This window comes from Cebus imitator, unplaced genomic scaffold (genome assembly GCF_001604975.1).
Source record: "Cebus imitator isolate Cc_AM_T3 unplaced genomic scaffold, Cebus_imitator-1.0 Scaffold732, whole genome shotgun sequence".
Classification (NCBI taxonomy): domain Eukaryota; kingdom Metazoa; phylum Chordata; class Mammalia; order Primates; family Cebidae; genus Cebus; species Cebus imitator.
Genome location: NW_016108047.1, coordinates 206842 through 234192, shown reverse-complemented (window position 1 = coordinate 234192; position 27351 = coordinate 206842). Strand labels below are relative to the sequence as shown.

Genomic DNA, 27351 nt, shown 5'->3' with positions numbered 1-27351 from the left:
TGTTCCTTTCCCCTCTATATAACACTAGTCTCTAAAGGAAGAACAAGACTGAAAGGCAGAGGCAGAATGCATTCCTCAGTGAAATAAATCTTTCCATTCTTTTCAGAAAATAACTTATGTCTCTGTGTTCAGGTCAAGGCATGAATATGACTTGCTCTCTGATTAACTGGGCTGACATCCAGCCTATGTACATACGACCTTCTCACTCCCTCTCATTCCTTCTGCACTGCAGAGGTAACACAAGGGAACTGTATGTACTTTGTAAATATTTTCAGTTCATCAACTTTGGAAACACTGAGTGAGCTTTCTATTTAATCTACATTAAGTTGTAAGCATCCAGATACAGGAACCAGCCCAACTATCACCTTCTCAATCCCTTAGAGTTAAAATAAAAGATGAACTTCAAATAAGATTCTAAACAAACCACCAAAAGGTGTATCACAAAGACCAAATACACCACCATCCAAAACATTTCACAGTGATATCCTTTCTGATCATAACTATTGTTAAATTCATCACAGGTAGTATCAGAATTAAGGTAGTATCGAAAATATGTGAGCTTTTTTTCTTCGTTTGGGGCTAGGTAGTTTTACACAGATTAGATAACAATACATTTACATTTTTATATTGTAGATCCAATTTTTAAAATCCTCTGGCTTTATCAGTGTTCCCATTCTTTTTTCCTCTGGTTAAGCTTGTGGTGAATAGCAAAACTCAGACACAATTTTTCTAAAATTAACTTTCTACTTTTGTTAGTATAAAATTATACGACCAAGTTGTCTTGCAAATTATAAAAACATTTGATTAATGTTCATTAGTTGTTTTCAATACTATGTCTATTATTTAAGAAAATAATGGCTTTAATTTCTACTTATTTAAAAATCAAATCTCCATTCTAGATTTGTTAACATGTATCTTGAAGGTATAAGGTACTAACTTTTGGGGTGAAAATATTAATAAATTTCCCACATTAAAAAATGGCTGATCAGAAAGCAAGAGAAGTTATAGCTTCACAGTAGATATATAATAAGGAATTTATGTTCCAAGTATTTTCATTCAGCATTTGGCCCCATTTTTCATTCTAAACATTGTATGTGTATTCTCTTCACTTTTGGGATTTAAAGACTGTACTGTCTACATATCCAAAAGCGTGAAAACTAAAGTCAGAAACAAATTTCTATCTCTAATTTCCACAGACAGATTTCATCATGTTTTTCTTTATCTCAACAACAAAAAGTTAGACTACAAATGCCTCAAACATAACTTACGCAGACCTAGGTCAACACTGACGCACCAGTCTGTACCCACCTGAGAAAGCACTAGGTGGACTCCCAATGGTGAGTTTTGAAACAGTACATGAGGCTTCCAAGTTAAAATTTAATTTAAAATGCTTTCTATAAACTCCTATGAGTCTGTTTTTAAAGTATTAACTTTCCTGCAAAACGTGTATCATTCTATTTTTAAAAGGGCAAAAGCAAATAAATTTTAGGAATACTTCCTACTAATGTGGAAGTACCACCAAATAGCTCTCTTCTTTGGATCTCAGTAGGCGCCTACTCGTCAAGAACATGAGTCACAGAATCAAGTGCTGCAAATATGGGAAAGCTTTTTGGATTAGATGTAGAACTAAAGTATTTTGAAATTATTAATAAAATCATTCCATGCAGATTCTTATTTCCTCATTTACACTTTGAGTTTCTACATTTGGTTACGTGGGCTGAGTTGATTCACTATACAATTTGTACGTTAACATAAATTTTAAACTTGTGATCCTTAAGCAGAGAAAAATGCCACCCAAAACATTTGTAGGGATGAGTGTTTTCCAGTTTTTAGAGACATACTGGAATAATATGTTCCCTCTGCATTACCTTGACTTATTTACTTTGTCTTTTATGACTTAATTTGATCCTTTTATTTCAAAGTGGGATGTACACCAAAGTTTGTTAGTGATCTAAAGAACAGTAATATAAAATTTTAATATTATCAAGCAACTTTAAAAATCCAAGACAATACTCTCTGGAGGGATTTCAGTGGAACAGTATTCATTTCAGTGGCCCAAATATGGAAAAGAAAACAAGCAGCTCACTGTGATTTTCCCATGTACTCACTTTCTGTGTAACTCACTTACTGTAAAAGCACATCATACAAAATTTAAAGCCCTAAATTCAATTTCCTAATGACACATTTTAGTGCAAATATGAAAACTGCATTTATCTGAATTTGAATAGGGGCAATAACATGAATCTACAACTCTTCTAAGTTATGAAATCAAAATTCATTTATGTAAGGAACACACACATATTAAAGAGGAGGAAATAGAGGCCCACTTTCAAACCATGTCTCCAAATTCTTAACCTAAGAAGTGCCAATTATTTTGTGTAAAAATCTACACTTTGTTTTGCTAATTTTTTTTTCAAAGTTAATCTGCTGACTTGTTATGAGATATTTGAGCAAATTCAACACTAACAGATATCATAGCCATGAATCTGCGCAAGGCAGTGTTTGCTTTACAATCTGCTGTGTATACTAGGGAGAGGAAGGGTAGGGAGTCACGTAGTTACAATGCTTGTTTTAGAACTCCCCAAGCCATTACTCTGGCATGATGGGGAGACAAATGCCAGGCCACTCTCAAGAGGCCAATATTCTATACATAGATGTTTCTCTTGGGGTGGTACAGGCATTTAGAACACGAACGTTCGAAACTACACTATCTAATATGGTAGCCACAAGCCACATGTAGCAAACTGAAATCCAGTTCTTCGGTCTACAAGTCACATTCAAGGGCTCCATAGACACATAAGGTTAATGGCTCACACTGCACAGCACAGGGATCTTTTCCCCCCCCACCAAAGAGGTTCTTGTACAGTCCTGCTCTCTAAGGCAGTGTGCCAGCCCAGTAGGCTGGCCGCCCAGGGGCTTCTTATGACAGACTGCCTTAACCATGAATTACACTATCATGATTTTCACCAGCAGGCTTGCAAGCCAGCAAGCATGTAGCACATGGACACACACATGCAAGCACACATCTGTCTCTAACCATGGCTTCAAAGGATAAAATGACTGTATTTTAAAATGAAGCAAAATTAAAATGAGACAGCTGGTACGGTGGCACATGCTTGTAATCCCAGCACTTTGGGAGGCCAAGGCAGGAAGATCGCTTGAACTCTGAAGTTAAAGACCAGCGTGGACAATACAGCAAGACCCTGCCTCCAGAAAAAATTTAAAACTAAGCCACACATGGTGGTGTGCGCCTGTAGTCACAGCTACTTGGGAAGCTGAGGCAGGAGGCTGGCTTGAGCCCAGGAGGTTGAGGCTGCAGTGAGCCAGGATTGTGCCACTGCACTCCAGCCTGGGTGACAAAACAAGACCCTGCCGGGGGAATAAAAATCATCTTAGCAAATAGGCAAAAGAAAAAAATGGAAAAATTCTTTAATGTGCTGTTGATGTACATGGGTATAATATTCTGAAGAACAAGCTAGTGATTTTTATCAAAAATTTAAATGTGTACACTATCATTTAAACCTAAAAATCCGATGTTAATAAACTTATCCTCCAAAGGTGATCAGACAGCATTACGTAAATGTATATAATTTTCTATCTTAAAAAAAATACAATGGACTATACTGTGTTTTAAAGGTATTTCTGTTTTATAAACAAAATCTTAAAGGGAATTCTCACAAAAGAGTATGATTTTCTCATTTTTTTTTCCTGGAAAATTCATGGCTATTTCAGGAAAATGAAAAATAAAACAAGACAAAATATAAACTTCAGTTTCATGCAGAAATAAATAATAATGAGAAGACTGCTCCTCAGAAGTTGGAAATGGGGCACGATTTCCAGCACAGCATTTGCATGTCACCTTTGACAGGCCGTGCAGAACAGTGGAAATGCTGGACACATGCTGCATAGGAAACTGGTCACATAAGTTATAGCACACCCTGAAATCATAACATGTGCCAAAAAAAGGTTTCTGGGATACTGTCACGTACACACACACTAGCCACATCCAGTAATATACATAAAGTCATGTAGATACAGATACGCACAAACACAGGAAGAAGTCTGTGAGAATGTTACCTACTATGGGATATGGTTTCTGGGAATTTTGATTTTCTTATCCTGTTCTAAATTATTTGAATTTTTTAATAGCAAATTTTTAAATCTCTTTTCTAAAACTTAATGAGAGAGATCTCACTAAAAGTGTGAAACTGGACAGTATTTAAATCTTTCTCAAATCAAAATCTAATCTGACATTAATAAGCTACTTTTGAATAATCATCTACTGTGTCTGTAAAGCAAAAGTTTATTTTTTAGAAAGGCAGACATTCCAAAGAACTATTCTCAGGGTTATAAGATTCTAGAGACTTATTATGAAAAGTCATAAAATTATTTTTAATTGAGAAAAATGCCTAATACCGTCCTGTTAAAATATTTCAAAAAAAGATATATAAGATAAAGCTGCTTGAGCTGAATTAAATCTGGCAACACAGCTAGCAGCTGGGAGACAGAACACCTGTTCTCAGTGACTTTTTCAACACTGTTAAGGGAGAGAAAGGAGTAAAAGTGAATAGTATTCCAATCGCTGCAAACTGTTAGAAAAGGGCTTCTTTTCATTGTCAGTTTTAGGTAGTAATGGTTAGCTTCCACTGACTTTTTTTACCGTATGGAAATTTGGCCATGGCACCTTATCTTCAACATTCCTTATCAACCTGTCTACTTAACTCATATTATTTCCAAACATTTAAAAAAAAAAAAAAGAAAGAAAAAACGGCTATTCTATTTTCATGGCAACTGATAACCTGATACAAAAGTTTTTCCAGGCATCTTCCTTTAATTTTGAGAAAAGCTGAATAGACGCTGCAACCCTTAATGTGGCACATGGTTCACCTTTTGCAATGTGTATAGGGTTGCCTCAGTCAAATATGGCTCCTGACATATTGTATTTTAAAAAAAAGAAAGAAAAACCAGAGTACAAAGTTATCCTGATTCGGAAACACAGTTCTTGAGTGTCTGCCTAAAGTTCTTTTAGTCCATGATCATCTGGTCACTCTCTTCTTATATTATTAAAAACTGCTTTACTCAAAGTTCTGACACTTCATTTAAAGTTCGAAACAAATAAACCAATAACTTCACCTTAAAGATATTAAAAATTTCATTACAATTTCAAGATTATTATTACCCCTTCTCAAAGGAAAGGAACTGTTAGCACTTATCTTTTTCTCAAATACTACAAAACAACAGAATGGATCCAACAGAAATAGCTATTTCTTTGGAAAATTTAAAGCTCAAGATAAAACTCTCCATCCTCACCATACAAAACAGTCTTTTTGAGGCTTAGCAGGGAGTAGCTCACAGACTTTAAAATGAATGCAAAGTTCAAGATTTTCTATTGACTTACAGCATCACTTCAGTAAGCACAATTATATAGCAGTATACAAATATCTAGATTGACAAAGGCAAAAAGAAAGCAAAGGAGAAGAAAAGAACAGGGTAATCTTGTATCTGTGTGAGCCAATAACACTGTAAAAAATTTTTAAATTTCATCTAATCAGTAAAGTAGAGGAAACACAGGCTGAGTGGTGGCTCACAACTGTCATCCCAGCACCTTGGGAGGCCAAGGCGGGCAGATCACTTGAGATCAGGAGTTCAAGACTAGCTTGGCTAACATGGTGAAACCCCGTCTCTACTAAAAATACAAAAATTAGTCAGGTGTGGTGGCATGCACTTGCAATCCCAGATACCCGGGAGGCTGAGGCAGGAAAATCACTTGAACCCAGGAAGTAGAGGTTGCAGTGAGCCGAGATCGCACCACTGCACTCCAGCCTGGATGACAGAGTGAGACTCCATCTCAAAAAAAAAAAAAAAAAAAAAAAAAAAAAAAAAAAAAAAAAAAAAGGGTAAAGGAAACACAAAATGGAATCAGACAACTTGATAGTGAATTCCGATGGAATTATTAAACATTTTCTTCAAGGGTATAATAATTGTTCAATTTCCAGTCTTACTATAAGAAATGCAAAACATCTACAAAGAAGCTTAACCTGTCCTCAGAAGTCCCAGTATTTTCGTTTAAGTTCTTTACTATTAAAATAAGAATTGAACATTAAATACGAAAGAGCAATGGCTGTAGAGATACAGATGTACCCAGAGCTGTATTTCCTAATTCCTGCATCCATATTAGGATCCCATTTGACTAGTAACATTGCCTCTTTTTTCTTGATCTCATTAATTTTTTACTTCTCCTAAACTTTTAGCAGAAAACAGAAGATGTATACTTGCTTTTAAAATGAACAATCCAAATCCACAAGAGAATAAAACATGAATATTAATACAACTCCTTTGCTCAAAATTGTGAAACTTAAGAGTACCACTTACATTAATTTCTTACAATCTTGTAGACATCAAAGAGGAGTTCTACAAATTGAAAATTGATACTGCTCTACTCAGGAAGTTGACATTACTTATTTGGCACTTAGGCATTTGAGTGGCAAGTCAACATTAAACATTTTTTTTAAAGCTATCTCAACTGCCTATTGCATGCCTAATGAACACGTATACAGCACAAGGTTAAGTACATTTAGGCAATACAAAGCCACAGTTAGAAGACTAGAACATATACTGCAGTTTGCTCATCATGCTAACAGGAAATTTCTGACTGATGCCAAAGCAGGAAAAAATTATGAAAATTTTTTTGAAAAAGAAATATTTAAATTACTCAAGTATTATAAAGCATACTCAGAAACAAATTCAGGAGTAATCTGGACAATATGCATGGTTCTAAATAAATCCTTTAATAGTAGTATAAAATAATAGCGGTTGCAATCAAATAATTCCTTACTTATTACCATTAATGTCATATGTAATGTAATATTCAGTCACCACATATCACTAGTATACACATACATACCACATTCTGCAACTAACAATCACAGTATGTATATTCCTCAGTGGGGTAAATGAATAAAAGTAATTGTGGAAAGTACCTATTTTACCTACTAGGCAATTTCATTTTACTTAAAAAAAAAATAATTGGAATTCTTTATACACGTCTCATCCCTCCACCCCTCCGAATAAAATGTAAGCAAAAAAAACAAACTAACTCATGGTATGACAAAAATAAAGGCAACATTACATGGATACAAAATGGGAAATAAATAATGCCTCCAACAATGTGCCTTTTGCTAACTGTGTTTCCTGAATACCATAAATTGTACAGTTTAATTACAAAGTCATTACTGAACAGACGTTAGTAGGTTTTGTTTTTCTGATGTCCAAAGGCTATCCACTAAAGTAGTCAGATAAGCCAGAGGCAGGTAAGGGAAGGGAAGAGGATATTTTATGTGGTTAAAACTTTCTAAAATCCACACCCTGAAATACAGTATGTGTTCTGTGATGTCCATTTGTGAGTATCAAGTTCATCATTTCATTCGGTAACCCCCACCCTCCAGTCCTTTATCCATTCACCTGGCAAGACCACCTGGGATATCTTTTTGAAGCTATTATGAATTAATTCCAACCCTCTAACCAGCACAGGAAAGCTCATAGGTACTCACCCTGCAAACTGGGCACTGCCAGGGACTACTGCTGTCTCTAAGCCTGAACTCATCAGACAAACACTTGGAATGATACACACGAAAACACAGGTCACATATCAACACCTCTCCAGGCAAATGGCATTCAAAACAATACCAGTCATGATTTTCTGTTTCCCAGTCCTACAAAAAATACAAAATAATTTTGTATGACATTTTGTCAATATCTGCAATGACTAAGAACAAAATTGAAACTAATGTCCATCAGAAGTTAGGCATCATAAACAATTTTAAGACATTTACTATTTAAAAACAAGAGGGAAAATACCTAGAAGTTGCTGCTTTAAATTTTAAAATCTTTCCTAAACAGTGGTTAATATTCAGAAATATCTTAAGATCATCTGATAGCAAAACCAGTCCAAAATGAAGTAAGTCCAAAGCCAACTCCGGTTCTAACATTACCTTTCATTTAAAAATATAATCTAAGGAATAATTTCTTCAGTAAACTGAGAACCCCAAACCAACCTATAGCTTAGTATTTCAAATAAACAAACCTTTGTTTTGCTCTGCTTTAAATATATGTATATAACAGTCCTTGACACTGTGGGAACAGAGAGAATAGTCATAAGGTGATGCTCACTATTCTTATCTTCTCATCTGTGGTATTCGATGTTTTATTGAAAATAACTATTAATCAGAATGTCCATGTTCTGATAGTTTGTCAGATTTTCAGTGCTGCTGAATTTGGGAAAATAAATTGAAACTGTGAAACTAAAGGTTTAATTACATTATCCAAGGGAGATTATCACAGAAAACAAAAAAAGGAGGTAGGCTTATTTCCTGACTGGGGCTCTTCCTAGAAATAAAAGAACACAACTGCAGGTACACAGGCATTCTTCAACATGTTCTTATTTTTGACACCTTTTTTTTTTTTGTACAGCCAATGCCATTTAAATATATACAAGAAGACTGTTGGAAGTTTTCTTAGTTTAGAATTCATTCTTTATAAATAATACTCTTAGCTTTTCTTAAAACACATGTATGCTAAGACTGATGGGTTAATTCTCAACTTTATTTGTAGATGTGGTAACCACATGAACAAGGGCAAAGTCCACAGTTAGTATAAACAGGGCCACTTCCAGTGGGGACCCTGGCATTCCAAATTTGGATTCCACCATCAATTTTATTTCTATAAACTATTATCTGTACTATTTCCAAGGTGGAACAGCTTTACTGTTTTCTCTGATGTCAATACTCTCCCAATAAATGGGCTTCCATGTAGCACTCACTCCATAAGCAGCAACTTCTTTGTAGGTTCAAACATATTACTGCTTGATCATATCTGAGTGCCACCACCTAGTCCTTCAAAAGATAAGAGAAACATGAATGTTCAAAAATTCACGTCTTACAACCCACATCCAGAGTCATGACTAAAGTGCAGTAGTAAATCCTGCAAAAATGTAAACCCCCTGGTTTGCTTTTTAAGCAACTGGCAGTCTTTGTTGACGGAATAAAGAAAAAGACAATGACCATTTTTAGCTATTTGCTACAGATGTATATACTCTGCAAACTTTCTTTGGTAGAGTAATTTCAGTTGGGCTGGAATCTTAAAATATAGATTTTACATAAAACCCTGATGGGCACTTGGCAGAAAATGATGTATCCCACAAAGCTGGACACAGTGGCATCACACAGACAACAATATATGTGTGTGGGGCTTGGCTGTATTAAAGCAGTCATCGTTGATGTATCCATTTGAGATGGCTCAAATGTAAGCTGCATTTTAGCTATTTCAATTTATCAATTATTGTATTAAAAATCATTGACAAATTAGGTTCTGGTGGAAATAAGATATTCTACTTTTAATTAACAGTACTCTTTATTTCAGAATATTTTCTTCATAATCATAGCTGTTTTAAAAACATCTTAAGGGATTTTGGTGGCTTATATTTGACTCAATATTAAAAATAAAAATTGCCATTTTCACCATTTGAATTTTTTATATTAATTCATCTTCATATGTTGGGCAAAATATTATAGTAGTTATTAGGCTAATTAACAAAGGGCAGCAAGAGTATAATTTCTGTGCATACCTCTGGCCTCTCCATATTACCTCTACCCTCTGCATCCCTACCCTTTCCCCATCCACCCATGAAATAAAGATAAAAATGAATCTTCCTTTGATAGGATGTTTAACTCTTGACCTACTTTTTCATAACCAATTATAGAAATGAAAGTATAACTCAAATGAAGTAAAAGAGAAACACCTGGACACATTTATATGCTGTCATATAACCAACTCCATTCTCAGAAAGTATGGGCTGGGGAGGCAGTGCTGTCCATTCTCTTAATCATGGCAATAGCTGTTCAGAATATGCAAAACATGCAAAACTTCAAAAGTTATTAGACTCTGAATACAGGAAACATTTTCCTGAGTTATGAATCATACAGGCATGTTTATTATAGGACAGGTTGCCTACAATTCATCTTTTGGTAAGTAGAAATCATTTACATGTGCTTTTGACTAACATTCAAACAAGTATGCCAAAAAGCTAAGTTTGCATTTTCATTGGATTCTACCATGTCATCAGCTACTCTAGAGATAGCCTGAGTAACTGCATATTTGAAATGCCAATTCAAAACAAGAAAGCTTTTAAATAGCAAATCTACTAGCATGAAATTCAAAACTAGAAGCAATGTAAAGATAGTATGGTTTTAACAAACAAATCTAGCAAGAGTTAACTAAGCTAACCTATGGTAAAAGAGAAATATCATACAAAAAATAAAGCAGATTTATAGTAAAATAACAGTGCAAAATTAGTTCACCTTGTTTGGGGCTGCTGTCCTGGAGAAAGGCTGCATACTGTAGGCCTTTCAAAATAAAAACAAAATAATCTTGGTCTCGCTACTTAACTTTGCTAAATATCAGGTAATACACAGGGCTAAAGGGATTTCACACATGGTCAAACTATTTATTATTTCCTAGATGACTTATACTATTTTGCAGATGATACTAACTGATAATCAATGTGCTAATCAATAATGAAAAGACAGAAGTATGCAAACATAAGAGTCATTACTCGTTGTAGAGGAAACTTTTCAACTAACAAACACAAAAGCTACAAACAGACATAGAGAAAATCTCTCCCCAATGTACCACGAAAAATATAATGATGTTAGAAAAATATTTTGCTAATAAATTCAGTGCCATTATTGCACATACTTGTACAAGATATGAATGTATGTCTTACTGATTTAAAACTGGTTCAACTAAATTCTTTAAAAACCCAAAATGATGAATGTGAGTGTGGTCAACTCAATAACTCACCATAATATGAAATTTATACAGGCTGTCCTCAGAATGTAGTAGAAAAATCCACATCTAGTAGCAGCCTATTGATTTAAGTCTCTGCCATTCATACAGCATTTGGTTAGGACTCTAGAGCTAGACTGGTTCAAATCCTGTCCCTGGCATTCACAGCTGTATAATCTTGGGCAGAATGCTTAACTTCTCTGTGTGTCATTTTCTATCTGCAAAATGAACAAAATGATAATACCCAGTCTACAGGGTTTTTCCATGAATCAAATGAGTTAACACGCAGACAGCCCTTACAGGAGTGCCTGGCACCATCTGAACACCCAGGAAGTGCTCTTATTATCTATCAGTGCACAGAGCAGAAACTGACCAAGTCACAAAATGATATAACATGTTTATAATTATATAGGTGTGCATATTTCTCTGCTAGGCATTTTAAAATTCATTACCACATCTGTATAATTCACAACACTTCTTATTCTTCTTCTTTTTTTTTTTTTTTGAGACAGAATCTCACTCTGTCACCCAGCCTGGAGTGCAATGGCAACATCTTGGCTCACTGCAACCTCCTCCTCTCGGGTTCCAGCAATTCTTATGCCACAGCCTCCCAAGTAGCTGGAATTACAGGCGTACGCCAGCCACCACACCCAGCTAATTTTTTGTACATTTAGTGGAGACAGGATTTTTCCACATTGCCCAGGCTGGTGTCAAACTCCTGACCTCACGTAATCCACCCACCTTGGTCTCCCAAAGTGCTAGGATTACAGGTGTGAGCCACCGTGCCCAGCCCACAATGCTTCTATATGCTAGGGCAAAAAATATTAACTGATTTAGACACCAAACTGAAGCACAGAAAGACAGTTGCTCAGTCAAGTCAGAAGGGAGATGTATGGAAGAACTGTTAGAATAAAGTGTTCTAAAGTATAATCCACCCTCATTAATAATCCAAAAGCAATTTTTAGTTTTAATTTCCTCTTTCTACTTAATGAGTAAATATTATACAAGCAAGTGTGTGTGTTTGAGATAGTATATTAATGTAGATGTAATGTAAAAATATTTCTCTACAATTCTAGATTTAGCTTAATTCTGTTAATCATTAGGAGATAATAATCTGATATATATTTCCAGTAATTTTAAATATTACTTATAGTTAAAATAAAAATATTACAACATTGCTTAAGAAACATATATACACAGAATCAAAATAAACTTAAAAGAGTATAACAAGACAGCATAACCCAAAAAATCCTATTGAATAAAAAGGAAATTCTTTACCAAAGCAAAAATAATTTCTAAGTGTAGGTATATTATAGTTTAAATGCACATAGAACCAGAGTATAAATGATTTCTAATAATCACCAAAACTTTACTTGGTAAATGAATGATATTTTTGTAACTAAGATAGGGAATGGACATTTGGGAGAAATACGTGGTTCTGCACGTAACACAAATAGAATAAGTTATATTTCACAACCCATAAACATTTATGCCTATCCATAAAAATTAAAAATTAACAAAAGGTGTATTTCACATTAAATAAATCAACAGTATCCAAGAGGCATCAAATTTTTCCCTAAAGGCACTTAAAACATATGATTGATTAATTTATGACAACTATTGTAACTGTAATTATATCAAGAAAAAGGCAAAGATCTAAAACTTTAAAAATAAATTCTTACTGTAATATGCTATATGAAAAAGGTTGTGGGGGTTGGGGGAGTCAAGCTCAGTTTGAATTTAGCCTCGCATAATATTTTTCTCTAGAACAACTCAAACGAGCCACTGCTTGCCTTGGCTGCTTATGGTGTTAGTTCTGACGAATAAGGTCATAAATTCCAATCCTGTCTCTTATCTAAAAGATGTGAGCTAAGCTAAATTTTAAGAGAAATATAACCCAAAACTTCTTGTAGAATGGGCATTTTGAGATGGGAGGAACAGATGATGATAGAAAAGAATTGTCTATCTTGCCCCTGTGTAAATTAAGATTTAAGTCTGTCTATCCCCAATATAATAGGTTAATCTCTTTAATAAGTCACAAAATATGTATTTTCATTAATTGCGCTTTTTAAATATGTGTCAAATGCCTTAAATGAGAAAAAGCAAAAGATACAGAAGTCTACCTTTTCATTTAAAAAGATACAGGCATGGTGGCTCATGACTGCAATTCCAGCACTTTGGGTCACTGAGGCAGGAGGATCACTTGAAGCCAGTAATTCAAGACCATCCTAGACAACATAGCCTGTCCCTGTCTCTACAAAAAAACAAAAAAATTAGCTGGATGTGGTAGCGCATGCCTGTAGTCCCAGCTACTTCAGAGGCTGAGGCAGGAGGATTGCTTGAGCCCAGGAGGTCAAGGCTGTAGTGAGCTGTGATTGTGCCACTGCACTCCAGCCTGGGTAACAAAGAAAGACTCCGTCCCCAAAAAAAAAAAAAAAAAAATGATGCCCCCAGGCCTATTTAAAAGTAGTGTAAGATCCTGCTCATAGGCAGTACCAACTGAAGCAGGTGAAAAGAAAGTACTCAAATGGAGGCAGGACACAGAACCAACACCTGAGTTCACGTGTGCAGTTGCTCTTGAGTCATATGCAGCAAAACACACTGGCAGAAGGACTCTAACCAAAAGTGTCAACTCTGGTACCTAAATTCATACATTATTTTTGTCCTGGCATTGACAAAGAAATGAGGCTGTGAGACCAAATTTGGTCGGTAAGTAAAGGAAGTAGTAGTTTTACAGCAAACAGCATTTTTTAATGTTTTTAAGTCATCCTCACACTTGTGACCAAATTATTTAATGTGAGATCAAAAGTATCTGTCAAATAATATTCTAGCTTTGTGCTGGGGGCTGTGAATAAAGTTGGAAGTCACCAAATTAACATTAACCGCCTCAGTTTCAAATGACATATTTGATATGCTTTATCTGCAAATGATCTATAATTCAAAGTGACCTGCCTTACTGTGTTACATTAAAGACTTTGGTAAGACCATCTCATCTTTAGTGAGTATCTTATTGCTTAAAAGCATAACTCATAAGATATTAACTTATATTTATTACAGAGAGCTACTAAATACCAAATGTAACTTAGCCCAGCAAATGGTAAAAATCTGTCCAAGAAATATACTTCTCACATTTTAAGAATAAAGGAGCTGAAATACTATGAAGAAATACGAGTTTAATGCAGCCATCCATGTGTATTTCTCTAGAGCAAGCAGATGAGGCAACCTATGAGCCTACAAGGACATGCAGCATTTCTTTGAAAAAATCAAAAGAAAAAAGTCCTGAAATAACAAAACATTGAATGACCAGATATTACAATTTCACTCAGTGCCCTGGTCTTATGATCTTTTCTTGCATGTTCTTCACATGTACCCCAAAACCTAAAATCCAATAAAATAAATAAATGGGAAAAAAAAAGTTATGAAAATACGTTTAAATGAATTATGTGGACCCTATGAGTAAAAAGTAATGACAGACCAATCTGGAAGTATGAGATGACCATACAAAACTTACAAGTGTAGTTTGTCATTTTAAAAACTAGTTGGCACACACACTTTTTTATGCATTTACTTTTCAAAGAGACAAGTCTTGCTATGCTGCCCAGGCTGTACTCAAACTCCTGGGCTCAGGCAGTCCTCCCACCCCAGCCTCCCAAGTAGCTGGGACCACAGGTGTGTGCCACCACACCTGCCTCCTCAGTACGTAACTTCTAGTTGACTAATATTTGAGCAAACCATTTAAAATTGGGAGTGGCCTTATTTTAAATAATTACATTTTCCTTCTACCATCTCATATGGACATATTTAAAACATTACGATGAAGATGCTTATATATTACCTAAATACATAGTTTCTCCAAATGAATTATCACTATGTGGAGGGTTGCAAACAGTGACTGAGATCAGCGTCCCAAAATGCCTAAAATAATTGCAGTCTAGAAGAAGGAATCTCAGCATCATGAGGTCACTATCTTGGACTTAAAATATATAGGCTTCAACTTGGATTATTTATAATTATATGCTGACATATTATAGTTAGGCTTTTGTTACATGATTGCTAGACTTTAAAAAATAATCTTGTTCAATATATGCATATTTCTCAACTGTTTCAAATTTTTAAAAATAAGCATTGAAAAAAAAAGTAGCAGAGGGGAAATAAAAATGTAACACAAACAAACTGTGACTTTTAAATTCCATCAATAATAGGCAGCATAGAGAAAACTACACTTTTGTCTACCTTCTCTTTCTCAACAGAAATGGAACTGAAGACAAGACTCTAGCCTCTTTGCTGATACAAAGTTATCTCAGGAGATATAATTTGTAGGACTTATCAAGATAAATATACCTTTTCCCCACGTGAGTTTACAGCAATTTTTAGAGATAACAGAGGGAAAAAAAGAGCTTTACCACCCATTTTAAAAATAACAGAACTGCCTAAGTAAAGAATATTTGTAACTTTGACTTAAACTTTTAAAAATAGATAACCAAAAACCTCCTATGCCTTCCCTTCCTACGGCCATATACATCTACTTGACGTGTTCTTCTTGATGAATGGATAAATAACAACACACATCTTTCAATTTAAAAAGTTAAGTTTTTAGAGACATCAAAGTGATTCATCCTATACACAAGGTGGTAAAACTATAAAGAATGGGCCCCAGACTCAAATGCTGGCATGCAGGACAGTCATTGGGTCACAGAACACCTATGTGCAAATTAGAAAAGATGGCCCTTCCATAAGACACTCTTGTTGTTTTATGTTCATTTATTAGAATAAATATGCAAATATACAATGTCTGTGATGTGGATGGGGCTTCCTAAATTGTTCGGTTCACATCTGGCACCCCCATATGCGATGGCCGGCATGCACTGGCCATACATTAAAAAAAGTACACAAAGCTGGTTAGCACGAGATACATGTGCTGTGCCTAGTGGAAAACAGTTAATTCACATGTCCTTATAGAGTGTTACCAGGGCATGAAAACTGTGGCACATGGACAGCTACTGAGTAGCCAAGTGAGACCCCAGCCAAGGTAACAAAATACACATGTAATTTGTCCCATTATTTTAAACCTTAAATAAAGATCCAGTGTTTCTAATGAAAAACCTCTTTATAAGTCTTGTGTTTGAGAATACAGGTTGAAAAGTAAAAAGATCCTGATTAGAATTTTTGCTTGTATGGTTAGTAAGAAACTACTATGTGCTTTTACTGTATTACATATAGGTATTTTTTGTTGTAAGGATCTTTACTCATTGGTCAATAACTTGCTTTGAGTACCTCGTTATATACTTTATGTATATAATCTCATTTAATCCTTCAAACAATCAAGTGAAATATACATTAATATGCCCATATTACAGCTGAGGGCTGAGAATCAAAGAGGCTAAGAGGTTTCCTCAAGGTCACATAACTAACGGCTTGAATTGGATCTGAAACCCGTTTATTTGTGACATATGAGGTCTTACATCTTTCTAATAAACTACATTACCTCTGAATTGTAAATTTACATTTAATTTTTAAAAACAATACATTTACATGACATTTAATAAATTTAAATTTACGTATTTTATAAACCAGGCAAAATTTTGATATATTCAGTTGTGCTTATATCATAAAGCCATATTTAAAATAAAAATGTTTGCTAGAAAGAACAATCAGCATTAAACTGTATACTATGTTTGGTTTACATATAATATTTTATCTAGACAGAAGAAAAAAGGCTTATTCTATAAATATATGCAAGAAGAACATCTAGAAATAAAAAATAAAACATAAGACCTAACACAGTGGTGAAAATATAATGTGCTCATTAATAACTGGTTGAATTAAACAAAAAACTTCAACCTGAGGAGGAAGAAAGCATATGGAAAAGTACCAATCTGAACAGTAAGGAGAAATAAAATTACTTTTCTGAAAAAATATACACATGATCCACAAACCAAAATCCTATCGATTAAGTTGCACTTACTATTAGTTAATTACTATATAAACCTTGGAAATTATCAATATAGTCTTCTATACCGTCTACAAATTTCTATGTGTTTTAGGATTATAAATTTTACATTATCTGGATTATTCTGAGTATATGATGAGCTATCAACAATTAATGGCCTTCCTTTAAATACCTGAGACAATAGATTTGTATCACTTGACATCATTTTTATTATGTCTTAGTACCCTAAGTTTCTTCACTGGTAGCAAAGCTTTACTTTTCTGTAAGGAAACTCAATAGAAAAATTGTTCTTATATACTTATTTCCACTTAACTTTTCAAGAATACTTCCAGTGCAGAAATGAAATTACAACAGTGAAAGTAAAGGTTTTTTCTTCCATGTTTTCTGTTGCTGGAGAATGTGAATTTTCTTTCCTGAAGCTTTGAAGGTGCAGATTAAATTGACAAAAACAATTTAAAAAGTGAACAGCTTTTCTAAGTTTACAATTTATCACAGCTGTTGCTGCGGACCACCTTCCCACAGGCACTGTGCTAGTTGGTTTACTGCTGTCAGGCTTGACAGGTTTATTTGTTTGTTGGCTCATCTGCCGTAGGGCCAGAAAAGAAAATAAACTCAAATCTTTTTGGAAAATTTTTCCACCAAGAACCAATTATAAGATTCTACGTGATTTTTATAATTTTAGATTCTAGAGAATTTATGATAAAACACGCTCAACGTAGTTAATTACTAAATCTATCCCTTTCAAAAACTAAATCTATAGAAAGGGATAGATTTTTAAAAGGCATGTGTCTATCTGTATCTACAGATATATTTTTTCTATCTTTTTTTTGTTTGTTTTATTTATTTATTTAGAGATAAGGTCTTGCTCTGTCGCCTAGGCTGGAGTGCAGTGGCATGACCATAGCTCACTGCAGCCCTAAACTCTGGGCTCAGGTGATCTTCCCACCTCAGCCTTCTGGGTATCTGGTGCTACGGGCATGTGCCACCACACCCAGCTAATTTTTCATTTTATTTCTGTAGAGATGGCAACTTGCTATGTTGCCCAGTCTGGGGTTGAACTCCTGGGCTTAAGTGATCCTCCTGCTTCAGCCTCCCAAAGTGCTAGGACTACGGGCATGAGCCATCACACCTGGCCACATCTGTTATTTGAAACCTATCATCTTAAATGATGTTTCTTTGTAAAAATTAAGACATTTCTAATCAAGGTATTAGAAATACCAAAAGAAAATAAGAGATAGAAATATTACACATGAAATCAATCTTTACATAAGAAAAAAAATGTACTTCAATATGTGCCTCTGAGTTTAAAGGTACATAATGAAAGGAAGATTAAATTGTCAACATTTAAAAGAGGAGTCAAAGTGAGAAGTAGGTAAAAATGTAAAGAGAATTACTGTTCTGTCTTTCCTATTTGCTTTCTGTTCCCATATACAAAATCTGCAATCATCATTAGTCAATGTAGACACTGGCCAGGGGAACTTAACATTTGGAACCTTTGTACTCTGCAACAAAATCCCTACTGAAGCCTGCTTCTGGGCTCTGACCATGCCACCTGAACTGAGACTGTTTCCCTAAGAAGACATTTCATCCCTTTTATCTATTTAGATGGTATCAACATTATCTGACATGCAAATGTTTTTTGCTAATATTTATTGAAGAAAACACTTAGGAATGCCATTAAGTGTGGGTATATCTAAAGAGCTTTGGTTTGCTTTATTTTTTAGGCTCAAGGTAATATATAGAGAAGTATGATCTTTGTAAAAGTGAGTCATCTCCTATAATTAGTAAGGAAGGTATCCATATTACCAATGGAGTGCATTAATGTTGATAAAAATGTTAAAATATTATTAAACTTCTGAAAATGATTTCCAATAGATTGTATCTAAATAATGTTTAAAAGCTACAAGTTCACATCTCTACATTTATCAAATAAATGTACTTACAATCTCATCTCCTGGCAACCAATATCCTTCTTGTTCAATACCAGCTTTTGAACCTTTGCAGCCCACTGTTAGAGTTTCAACAATAAGACCATCTTTCACAGCTAAGCTCAGCTGACGGGTGGTCTCTTTAGGATGCATACCGTGGACTCGAGACATATACCTAAACACAGAGAAAAAACAAATTTAGAAATCCTTTAGTAGTAAAAACTAAAACTGAAGGAAAATAAGAAAATGGAGGTAATCTGTTTCTCTTTCATTATGACTTATATTTATGAGAATCCTGCTGAGATAAAGAACAAGATAATGAAAGAACAAGATAAACAGAAAAGAAAGAAAAAGTCTTCAATACACATCTCCAATTATCACGCTATTTTAAACTCAAATTGTATTCTGTAATGGTTAGAGCAAGATATGTTCAAAATAGTCCCAAATCAGCAAATATAAATCACTTAAGAGATTTCAGTTGAACATCCCATTTGGTTTTACCCTCTGGAGCAACTACCACTAACTTCTACTCTACGGAGTCTACATTTAGAATTTTATAATCCACAACCATAGGACTTTAGAATTACAGACATATTTTGTAATACTTTTACCCAAAACTTAGGAAATGACACCAGAGAAAATTTAGAAATTACATAAGTGCTTATCAACATATAAGGAAAACATGGATGCATGTTGTGATCAATCAGGCAAAAATGTGATTTTCAATGAAATATACTTAAAACTGAGTCACTGAGCACACAAACATTCCCTGACTTATAGTTACAAGGTATTTTTTTAAAACAAAAAAGTGAAGTATTTCCAACACACCTTGGATCACTGAGAATGATATTGCAGATTCCTCTGTATTCACCAACTACATTTAACTCATGTTAATATTTGGCATATTTGCTTTGTATCTTTTTTTATTAATAAAGAAATAAATTCTACAGAGTTGGATTTGTGCCATTTTCCATTCTCCTCCAAACAAACATCAACACTGATTGATCTCTGTGTGTGTGTGTGTGTGTGTGTGTGTGTGTGTACATATATGTTTGCATGTGTGTGTATATATATAAATAAATGTATCTATCTATATCTCCAGTTAACCATTAAACTTCAAAGAGGTATTTGGATCCAGATAAAAAACATTGTGTCAGCTAAATCAGACTGGTCTCAGATTTCTCCAGAGAAACATTACATGCTAGAAGGGAAGTAATGCCTCATAAGTGCTCAAGGAAATAAAGCAGGACACAAGAATTTTATATCCAATTAGTCTGTCATTCAAACATCAAAACAACAAATAATTTTGAAAATGCAAAAACTCAGCGTTGTTGGGTCTTCTAAACTCAGAGGATCAATTTTAACAAAGAAAACTAGCAAACTCCAGCAAAAGGACTAACGACGATCACTGTAGAAGGTAACTCTTTTCTGTTTAGGAAATAGCTTACTTTCTAAAACTGCCTGCTGTTTCTGTCAATTCAGTTAATAGAAAGACTAAGACTGAAAGAGAGGTAGGAATTATGATCAGAGAATAGAACATTAGCCCTGACGATGGCAACATCTATACCAATGAGTTTGAGGAGGAAGAAGGTGGGAGTTAGTCCAAACATACTAGTTTTGTTACCTTTGCTGACTAATAGTCAAAAGACTGTAAGTGATCAATCTTGTAAGAGTGGTACAAATATATTTTGATATAAAGGTCAAGACCAGCCAAAATAATCAACTGGAGTTTGGAAAGCGGGGAAGGAGGATGTTGAAGGGGAAAACGTGCTAATGTCCTCGCCACCCAGAGTGAAGAGTCAGGAACAACTATCTCAGGGACTGAGTGCACTATTCAAACACATAAACATCACCCTTGACACAAAAAACATTTCTAAGCTACCTAATAAATACATACAAAATATATTACGTAATGATAAAAAAAAGATAAAAACATTGTAGCTGGGACTACAGGTGCACGCCACCACGCCTGGCTAATTTTTGTATTTTTAGTAGAGATGGGGTTTCATCATGTTGGCTAGGCTAGTCTTGAATTCCTGACCTCAGGTGATCCGCCTATCTTGGTCTCCCAAAGTTCTGGAATTACAGGCATGAGCCACTTCGCCTGGCCTAATTTTTATTTATTATTGATCTACTTGATATATTCTGAAACAAAAAATCTAAAAAAAAAAAAAAAAAAAAACCACCATAAGACAAATCTAGTTGATTTATTCTGAAACCAAAAAATATGCCTTTAATAGGTCCAGAGATGATACATAACTGACCACATCACCACAAAGATGACTTGAACAGATTCCAGAAGTGACACACACCACTGTTAATCACAGTGAAATGAAACCAGGTATTAAAAACAAAACCAGAAAACCCTCATAAACAACCACTGAGTCAAAAAGGTTACTTAAAAATTATAAAAGATGTAAATGAAAAGCTAAAGCAATGCTGTTAAAAAGAAAATCTGTAGAATCCAGGAACTCCTCCTCTTTTTTTGAGACAAAGTCTCACTCTGCCACCCAGGCTTGAGTACAGTAGTACAATCACGGCTCACTGCAGCCTTGACCTCCCATGCTCAAGCACTCCCTCCCACCTCAGCCTCCTGAGAAGCTGGGACTACAGCCACATACCACCACACTTGGCTAACTTTTAAATTTTTTGTAGAGACATGGTCTGACTACATTGCCCAGGGTGGTCTGAAACTCCCAGCCTCAAGTGATCTTTCCACCTCAGCCACTCAAAGTGCTAGGATTACAGGCATGAACTACCATGCCTAGCCCAAGAACTCTTTCTTAGGGAAAAATAAAAGAGGTATCATCAGCTAATTTAATCAACCATGAAAACACAAAGCACAAACATACAAAGAAAGAAATGTCTATAGGGAGACAGCTATAAAAAGGAAACTAAAATAGAAGCAACTGCTTTGTTCAGTCCTGTGCAAAAATATAAACACTATGATTTTATAAGAAAATATAATCAAAACCTGAACACAGAACAAAATAGAACTTTTAAAAGGCCAAGTTCCACAGAAATAAATAGAGTAAGTTTGCAAAGAGCTTCCCCAGAAAAACATCAGCTACAGACATAATCATAAGTTACTTCTGTCAAACTTATAATGACCAGGTAACTCCAATGAGACTCAAACTCTTCGAGTGCACAATCACAGGAAAGCAAGAAATCTAACATGTAATAAGAAAACCCCACAAAATAGCATTGACAAAGAAAATCAGTGACCTATAGAAATACTGATATAAAAGTCCTACATAAAATATTTGAATATAATCTAATATTAAATATAAATAAATATTAATATAGTCAAATATCAAAATAATATACTAATGACCAAATGTTTAATTCTAGGAACTGAAGGAAGATTTAATATGAAGAAATTAAAAAATACAATTTACTCCATTAATTGGTCAAAAATAATCATAAAGATTTTGATACATGTTGAAAGGCATTTAGTAAAATTCAACACCTAGCCCCTAACAAAACAAGAAAGAGTAAATGCTTCCTTAACCTAATCAAGAATATTCAAAGATGTCTGTGGCTGTCACTTTTTCTTAACACTCTGCAAAGGTTATAAACCTACATAAATTGAAAGTTACAAAAGTTGATAAGGAGTCTGCAAATCATGTATCTAGAAAACCCAAGAAAATCAGCTGATATGCTTTTAAGTAATTTTAATGAAGTAAATAATTAAATAATTTCTTTGGATACCAACAAATTTATTAAGGTTAACAGCATTCATATACAGAACCCAAAAAGACAGAAGATTTAAAAGAAGACCAAATCTCAATTATTTACAGTAAGAAAAATAAAATTTCCAGGAAAAAACACAATGACAAAATTTGTGTAAAGAAAATTCTGAAATGCTACTGATGAAAAAAAAAAAAAAAAGAACAAATGGGAATTTTCATTACAATAAAGGTGACATTTCAAATTATTGGTGGAAAGATTGATTAATCAGTGCATGACATTGGGAAAACTGGTTATCTAAAGTGGGAAAGGAGATGGTGCCCTACCTTAGACTGCATCCATAAATTGTAGATAGATCAGATTTAAAAATCGACAACAAAACCACAGAATTATTAGGCATGTATGAAATAACACACATACAAAGAAGGAAACCGATTTTTGCATTGCTGGCAGCAAGAAACAATTAGAAATGATCTCAACATACATCTTAGGGGATTGGTTAAATGACTGCTAACTGTACCGAGGATTATTATATAGTTTTCACAAGAAATGAGGCAATGTTATAGGTGTTAAGATGACATAAGCTCTGTATTACATTTATTTAAAATCGTGGTATAAGACATTACTATTTCTCAAAACACTGTATAATATGCACAAAGGAGTCCTAGAGCTTGATTCCTTCCAGAAACTGCTGACAGGAGCTCAGGGAGCAAGAGATGGGAGACTTTTTTCCCACCGTATGCCCCTTGGAATTTTGTTTACATCTATTAGGTAGACTACTTTTACTTTTAAAAATGTAGCTACCATTTACCATTCCTCTAGCAACATACAAGTTTCCTGCTCCCACATAAGCTTGCCAGCCTTAGGGAGCTCTCCTCCTTCCTTTTCAAACTCATTGTGGCTCTTCTTGGTCCTATATTCGTCCACGCTATAGTCAGTTTGCCAAAATCCACAAAAATCATTAAATCTCTGTAACTGAGAACATCCACTGATGAAATTGGTACATATGTTCATTTATTTATATATTTTTCTATGTTTTTAATATAGTTTTATAATTTTTATCCATAAGATTCTTACCTATCTTTTGGGTTTTTCCTAGATATTTTACATTTACTGTTTCTTTTGAAAATGGGATTTTATTTTACATAGTATTTCCTGGTTAGTCGTTGCTGGCATTTACTAAGCGACTTTGCTTACCTCTCTTATTAGTTTCAGGTTTGTCTGTAAATTCTATTGGACTTGTTTTTTCTTATCAAGCTGATTAGGACTTCTAGTAAAGTGCACACCACAGGTAGTAACAGTGGGTACCCTTATCTTGTTTTAGATTTTGTAGGGAATTCTTATAATAGTTCACCATTAAACATGATTCTTGAGGATGGTTATTGGTAGACATATCTTGTGAATATAAAATGATAAATATAAATGCAAATATGATGCTTGCTATAGGATTTTGGTGCACATCTTTTATTGACGACATTTCTTTCCAGTTTGCTAAGTGTTTTTTAAAAATGGCATTGCATTTTATTATAACTTTATATATTTTTATCCACAGACACAATGGGTTTTCTTAGCCACTATGCACTCAACTGTAGAGCATGAATTAACACACACACAAGCAAAGTTCTGCTTTGTTGTTAGTCATAGCATGTTGGGCTCAATTTTCTTAGTTCAAAGTAAAATGACATCAGTTAAAAGAATATATTCTGGTCATTTGGATCTCTATCTTTGGTCTTTGAGGAACTAAAAAAGATGTACGCCATGAAGAGCAGGTTGGAACCAGGGAGCCCTTTCATAGAGACAAGGGTCGGGAGAGGGTATGGCTGAAAAATTAGTCACACCTAGAAACACATGAATGACGATGCAAAACTAAGTGCTCCCTCCTATACTGATGCACCTTGAGAACACAATGAAGGAGTTAATAACTTGATGTTTTTTGAATGGAAAGTTTGAGTTTAGGCAAATTACAATAAAGAACAACATCTAGGCCAGGTGCTGTGGCTCATGCCTGTAATCCCAGCACTTTGGGAGGCTGAGGTGGGCGGATCACCTGAGGTTGGGAGTTCGAGACCAGCTTCAACATGGAGAAACCCCGTCTCTACTAAAAATACAAAATTAGCCGGGCATGGTGGCGCATGCCTGTAATCCTAGTTACTTGGGAGGCCGAGGAAGGAGAATCTCTTAAATACCGGAGACGAAGGTGGAGGTGAGCTGAGATCACGCCATTGCACTCCAGCCTGGGCAACAAAAGCAAAACTCCACCTCAAAAAAATAATAAAAATAACTAATCTAGTACATATTAAAAGTGTTATCTAAGGGCTAAGAACATGTGTTCCTTATTTATAATGGTGGTGTCAAGAAATACAAGCTCAAAGTAATGTCTAAGTGTGACGAATTTATTTTTTCCTGCTCACTCTTCGATTCTTTAAAAATACATATATTGCTATGTTCTTAAGAAATAAATTCAAAGAGATTCATACCTATTTTTCTTCAAAAGTAAAGTAAATGGTTAGAACTGAGCCAGAACACGTAAATATTAAGTATATGGGCAGTAATGTGATCCTACTGCACATTAGAGGTCAAACATATTTTAAGATTTTCTTGAATTAATAATAAACTCTGAAGGTTGAGTGATTGATATGATACCTCAAATATAACAATGGGTCCCAATTCATTATTCATTTTCTTAGATCATCAAGTACTTAGGCAGGTTTGCATCATGTGAAAATATGTTTGCTAGTAATTCAGGCAAAGGATACTCCAGGTCTCTCATTTTCTTATAAACTACTTGACCTATAACAAGAACTTTTCTGCTTCCAATAAAGAGAAAACAGCAATTTGGGTTTAAGATACACTTATAATGGCCTTCTAGTATGCTATTTTAATTTCACTTAATAGCACAAGTCACAAAATGGCATGTAAATGTGTAATATTTAAGTATACATTCAATTTCTCTGACCATTTTCAATAACTTCCTCCCCATGTTCTCCCACCCCACCTATTTCCATTCCCACAACTTTCCACCATCTGGCGTCCCAGAGTGCTCCCTTCTCTCCCAGGGTGCAAGCTTCCATGGGTTGCAGAGCACTCAAGTGCCTCCAATCCACAAGCCATAGGGCCCTACATTATTTCCCCTCCCCTGAGATTATTCTGAAAGTTCCAAGACAAATACATATACATGTGTATTTATTTCATGGTAACAGCCACTGATTATTTAACATTTTTACAAAGTAAGAAATCTCATGAGCCATAATTTCCTGAAAGTAATTACCTACCTTAAAGCCTTCTAACAATGATTCAATCTCAGAAACTTCTGCCATCTCATTTGAAATGAATAAATTGGGAAATGAGCACATTAATAAAAACAGTATAAAAACACCCACAACCAGTGGAAGAACGATTCACCACAGAATGCAGTGATGTGTTTTCTGTCAACAAAAACAACACATGCCTGTGATGTCTTCTTGTCCCTCCTAAACAGGTTCACACCGCTGTGGAGTCTAGAGGCCTTTTGCAATATTGATGGTACCATAAATTATTTTAAGTGTATTCTAGGTAATCTGGACAAATGCCTTAAGACTCAGGACTATCCCCCAATTTCAGTACCTCACGGCCCCTACTGGCTCAGTGTACTGGCTCAGGGGACTGAAAATATCAGAATCATAAAATTCAAGATAGAAATTTAAATGAATATTGATCTTGTATCTTGATGTCAAAGACTTTATGAGTATGAAAGCTATGGAAGTAACAGAGGTGGAGATCCAAAATATCTGACTAGATTAGAAATGTTGAATTTTTTTACCACACAAACATCTGAAACTCATTTTTTCTTGCCTCTGAAGCAATTATCACCAATTTCCATTCTGTAAATTAAAAGAAAATAAACTAGAAAGACATTTATGACAAATATGACAAAAAGCTTACAGTCTAAAAATGTGAAACTAAAACAACAGGAAAACTACTTTTCCCTCTTAAATCAGCAAGATATTTAAAATAATTATCCTCAATTAAAGAGGCATCAAGACAGCCACCCTCAACATACCACTATTGAAAGCACTTTCTAGAAAGCAGTTCAGCATTACACATCCATAACATTACAAATAATCCTGTCACTTGACAGCCATTCTGCTTCTAAGTAAATAACTTAAGATGGGGCACAGGACTTAGGTATTAATAGAAAAATGTTCCCAGCCAGGTGTGGTGGCCCATGCCTGTAATCTCAGCACTTTGGGATGACAAGGTGAGCAGATCACTTGAGCTCAGCAGTTCAAGACCAGCATGGACAATATATATACCAAGACCCTATTTTTAAAAATAAATAAATAAATAAATAAATATATATATATATATATATATATATATATATATGTATTAGTCAGGCATTGCAGTGCATGTCTCTATCTCCAGCTAACCCTAACTTGAGCCCTCCCCTCCCTGTCAAAACCTCAAGGAAATGGGGTGTATTCATCATTCCTATGGGTCAGTGAAGTGGTGACCCTGTTAGAACATCTAATGTATTTTCTTTTTTAGCCAGGCATGGTAGTGCACACTTGTAGTCCCAACAACTCAGGAGGCTGAAGGGAGAGGATTGCTTGAGCCCAGGAGGTCAAGGCTGCAGTGAGCTATGATCCTACTACTGCACTCCAGCCTGGATGACAGAGCAAGACCTTGTCTCAAAAAAAAAAAAAAAAAGTTCTCCACATCATAAAATTTTATAGTTAAAAAGGAACTAAATGTTAATACTAGTAAAATAAATTGTAGTATATCCACTTGGCAGAATGCTAGTTAATAAAATTAATGTTTCAAAAAACAATATTGTGGCTGGCCACAGTGGCTCAGGCCTATAATCCCAGCACTTTAGGAGGCTGAGGCAGAAGGGTCACTTGAGCCCAGGATTTTGAGACCAGCTGGGCAGCATATTAAGACCCTGTCTCTACAAAAAAA

The 27351-nt window shown here is 34.8% G+C and overlaps 1 protein-coding gene across 21 annotated transcripts in view; it reads right to left on the bottom strand.

The window, feature by feature from the left end:
* The window catches only part of ZMYND11 (zinc finger MYND-type containing 11), a 124426-nt gene that overhangs the window by 26785 nt on the left and 70290 nt on the right, over positions 1–27351 (bottom strand). For 12 of the 21 annotated variants that reach the window (XM_017519257.2, XM_017519263.2, XM_017519259.2 and 9 more), the window contains 2 exons: positions 18736–18895; positions 7551–7712 (listed from right to left, as the gene is read on the bottom strand). In XM_017519257.2, the coding sequence (XP_017374746.1) occupies positions 7551–7712; positions 18736–18895 (322 nt within the window). The remainder of the gene's footprint in view (positions 1–7550; positions 7713–18735; positions 18896–27351) is intronic. The other 9 variants (XM_017519271.2, XM_017519275.2, XM_017519270.2 and 6 more) reach the window with 1 other exon arrangement.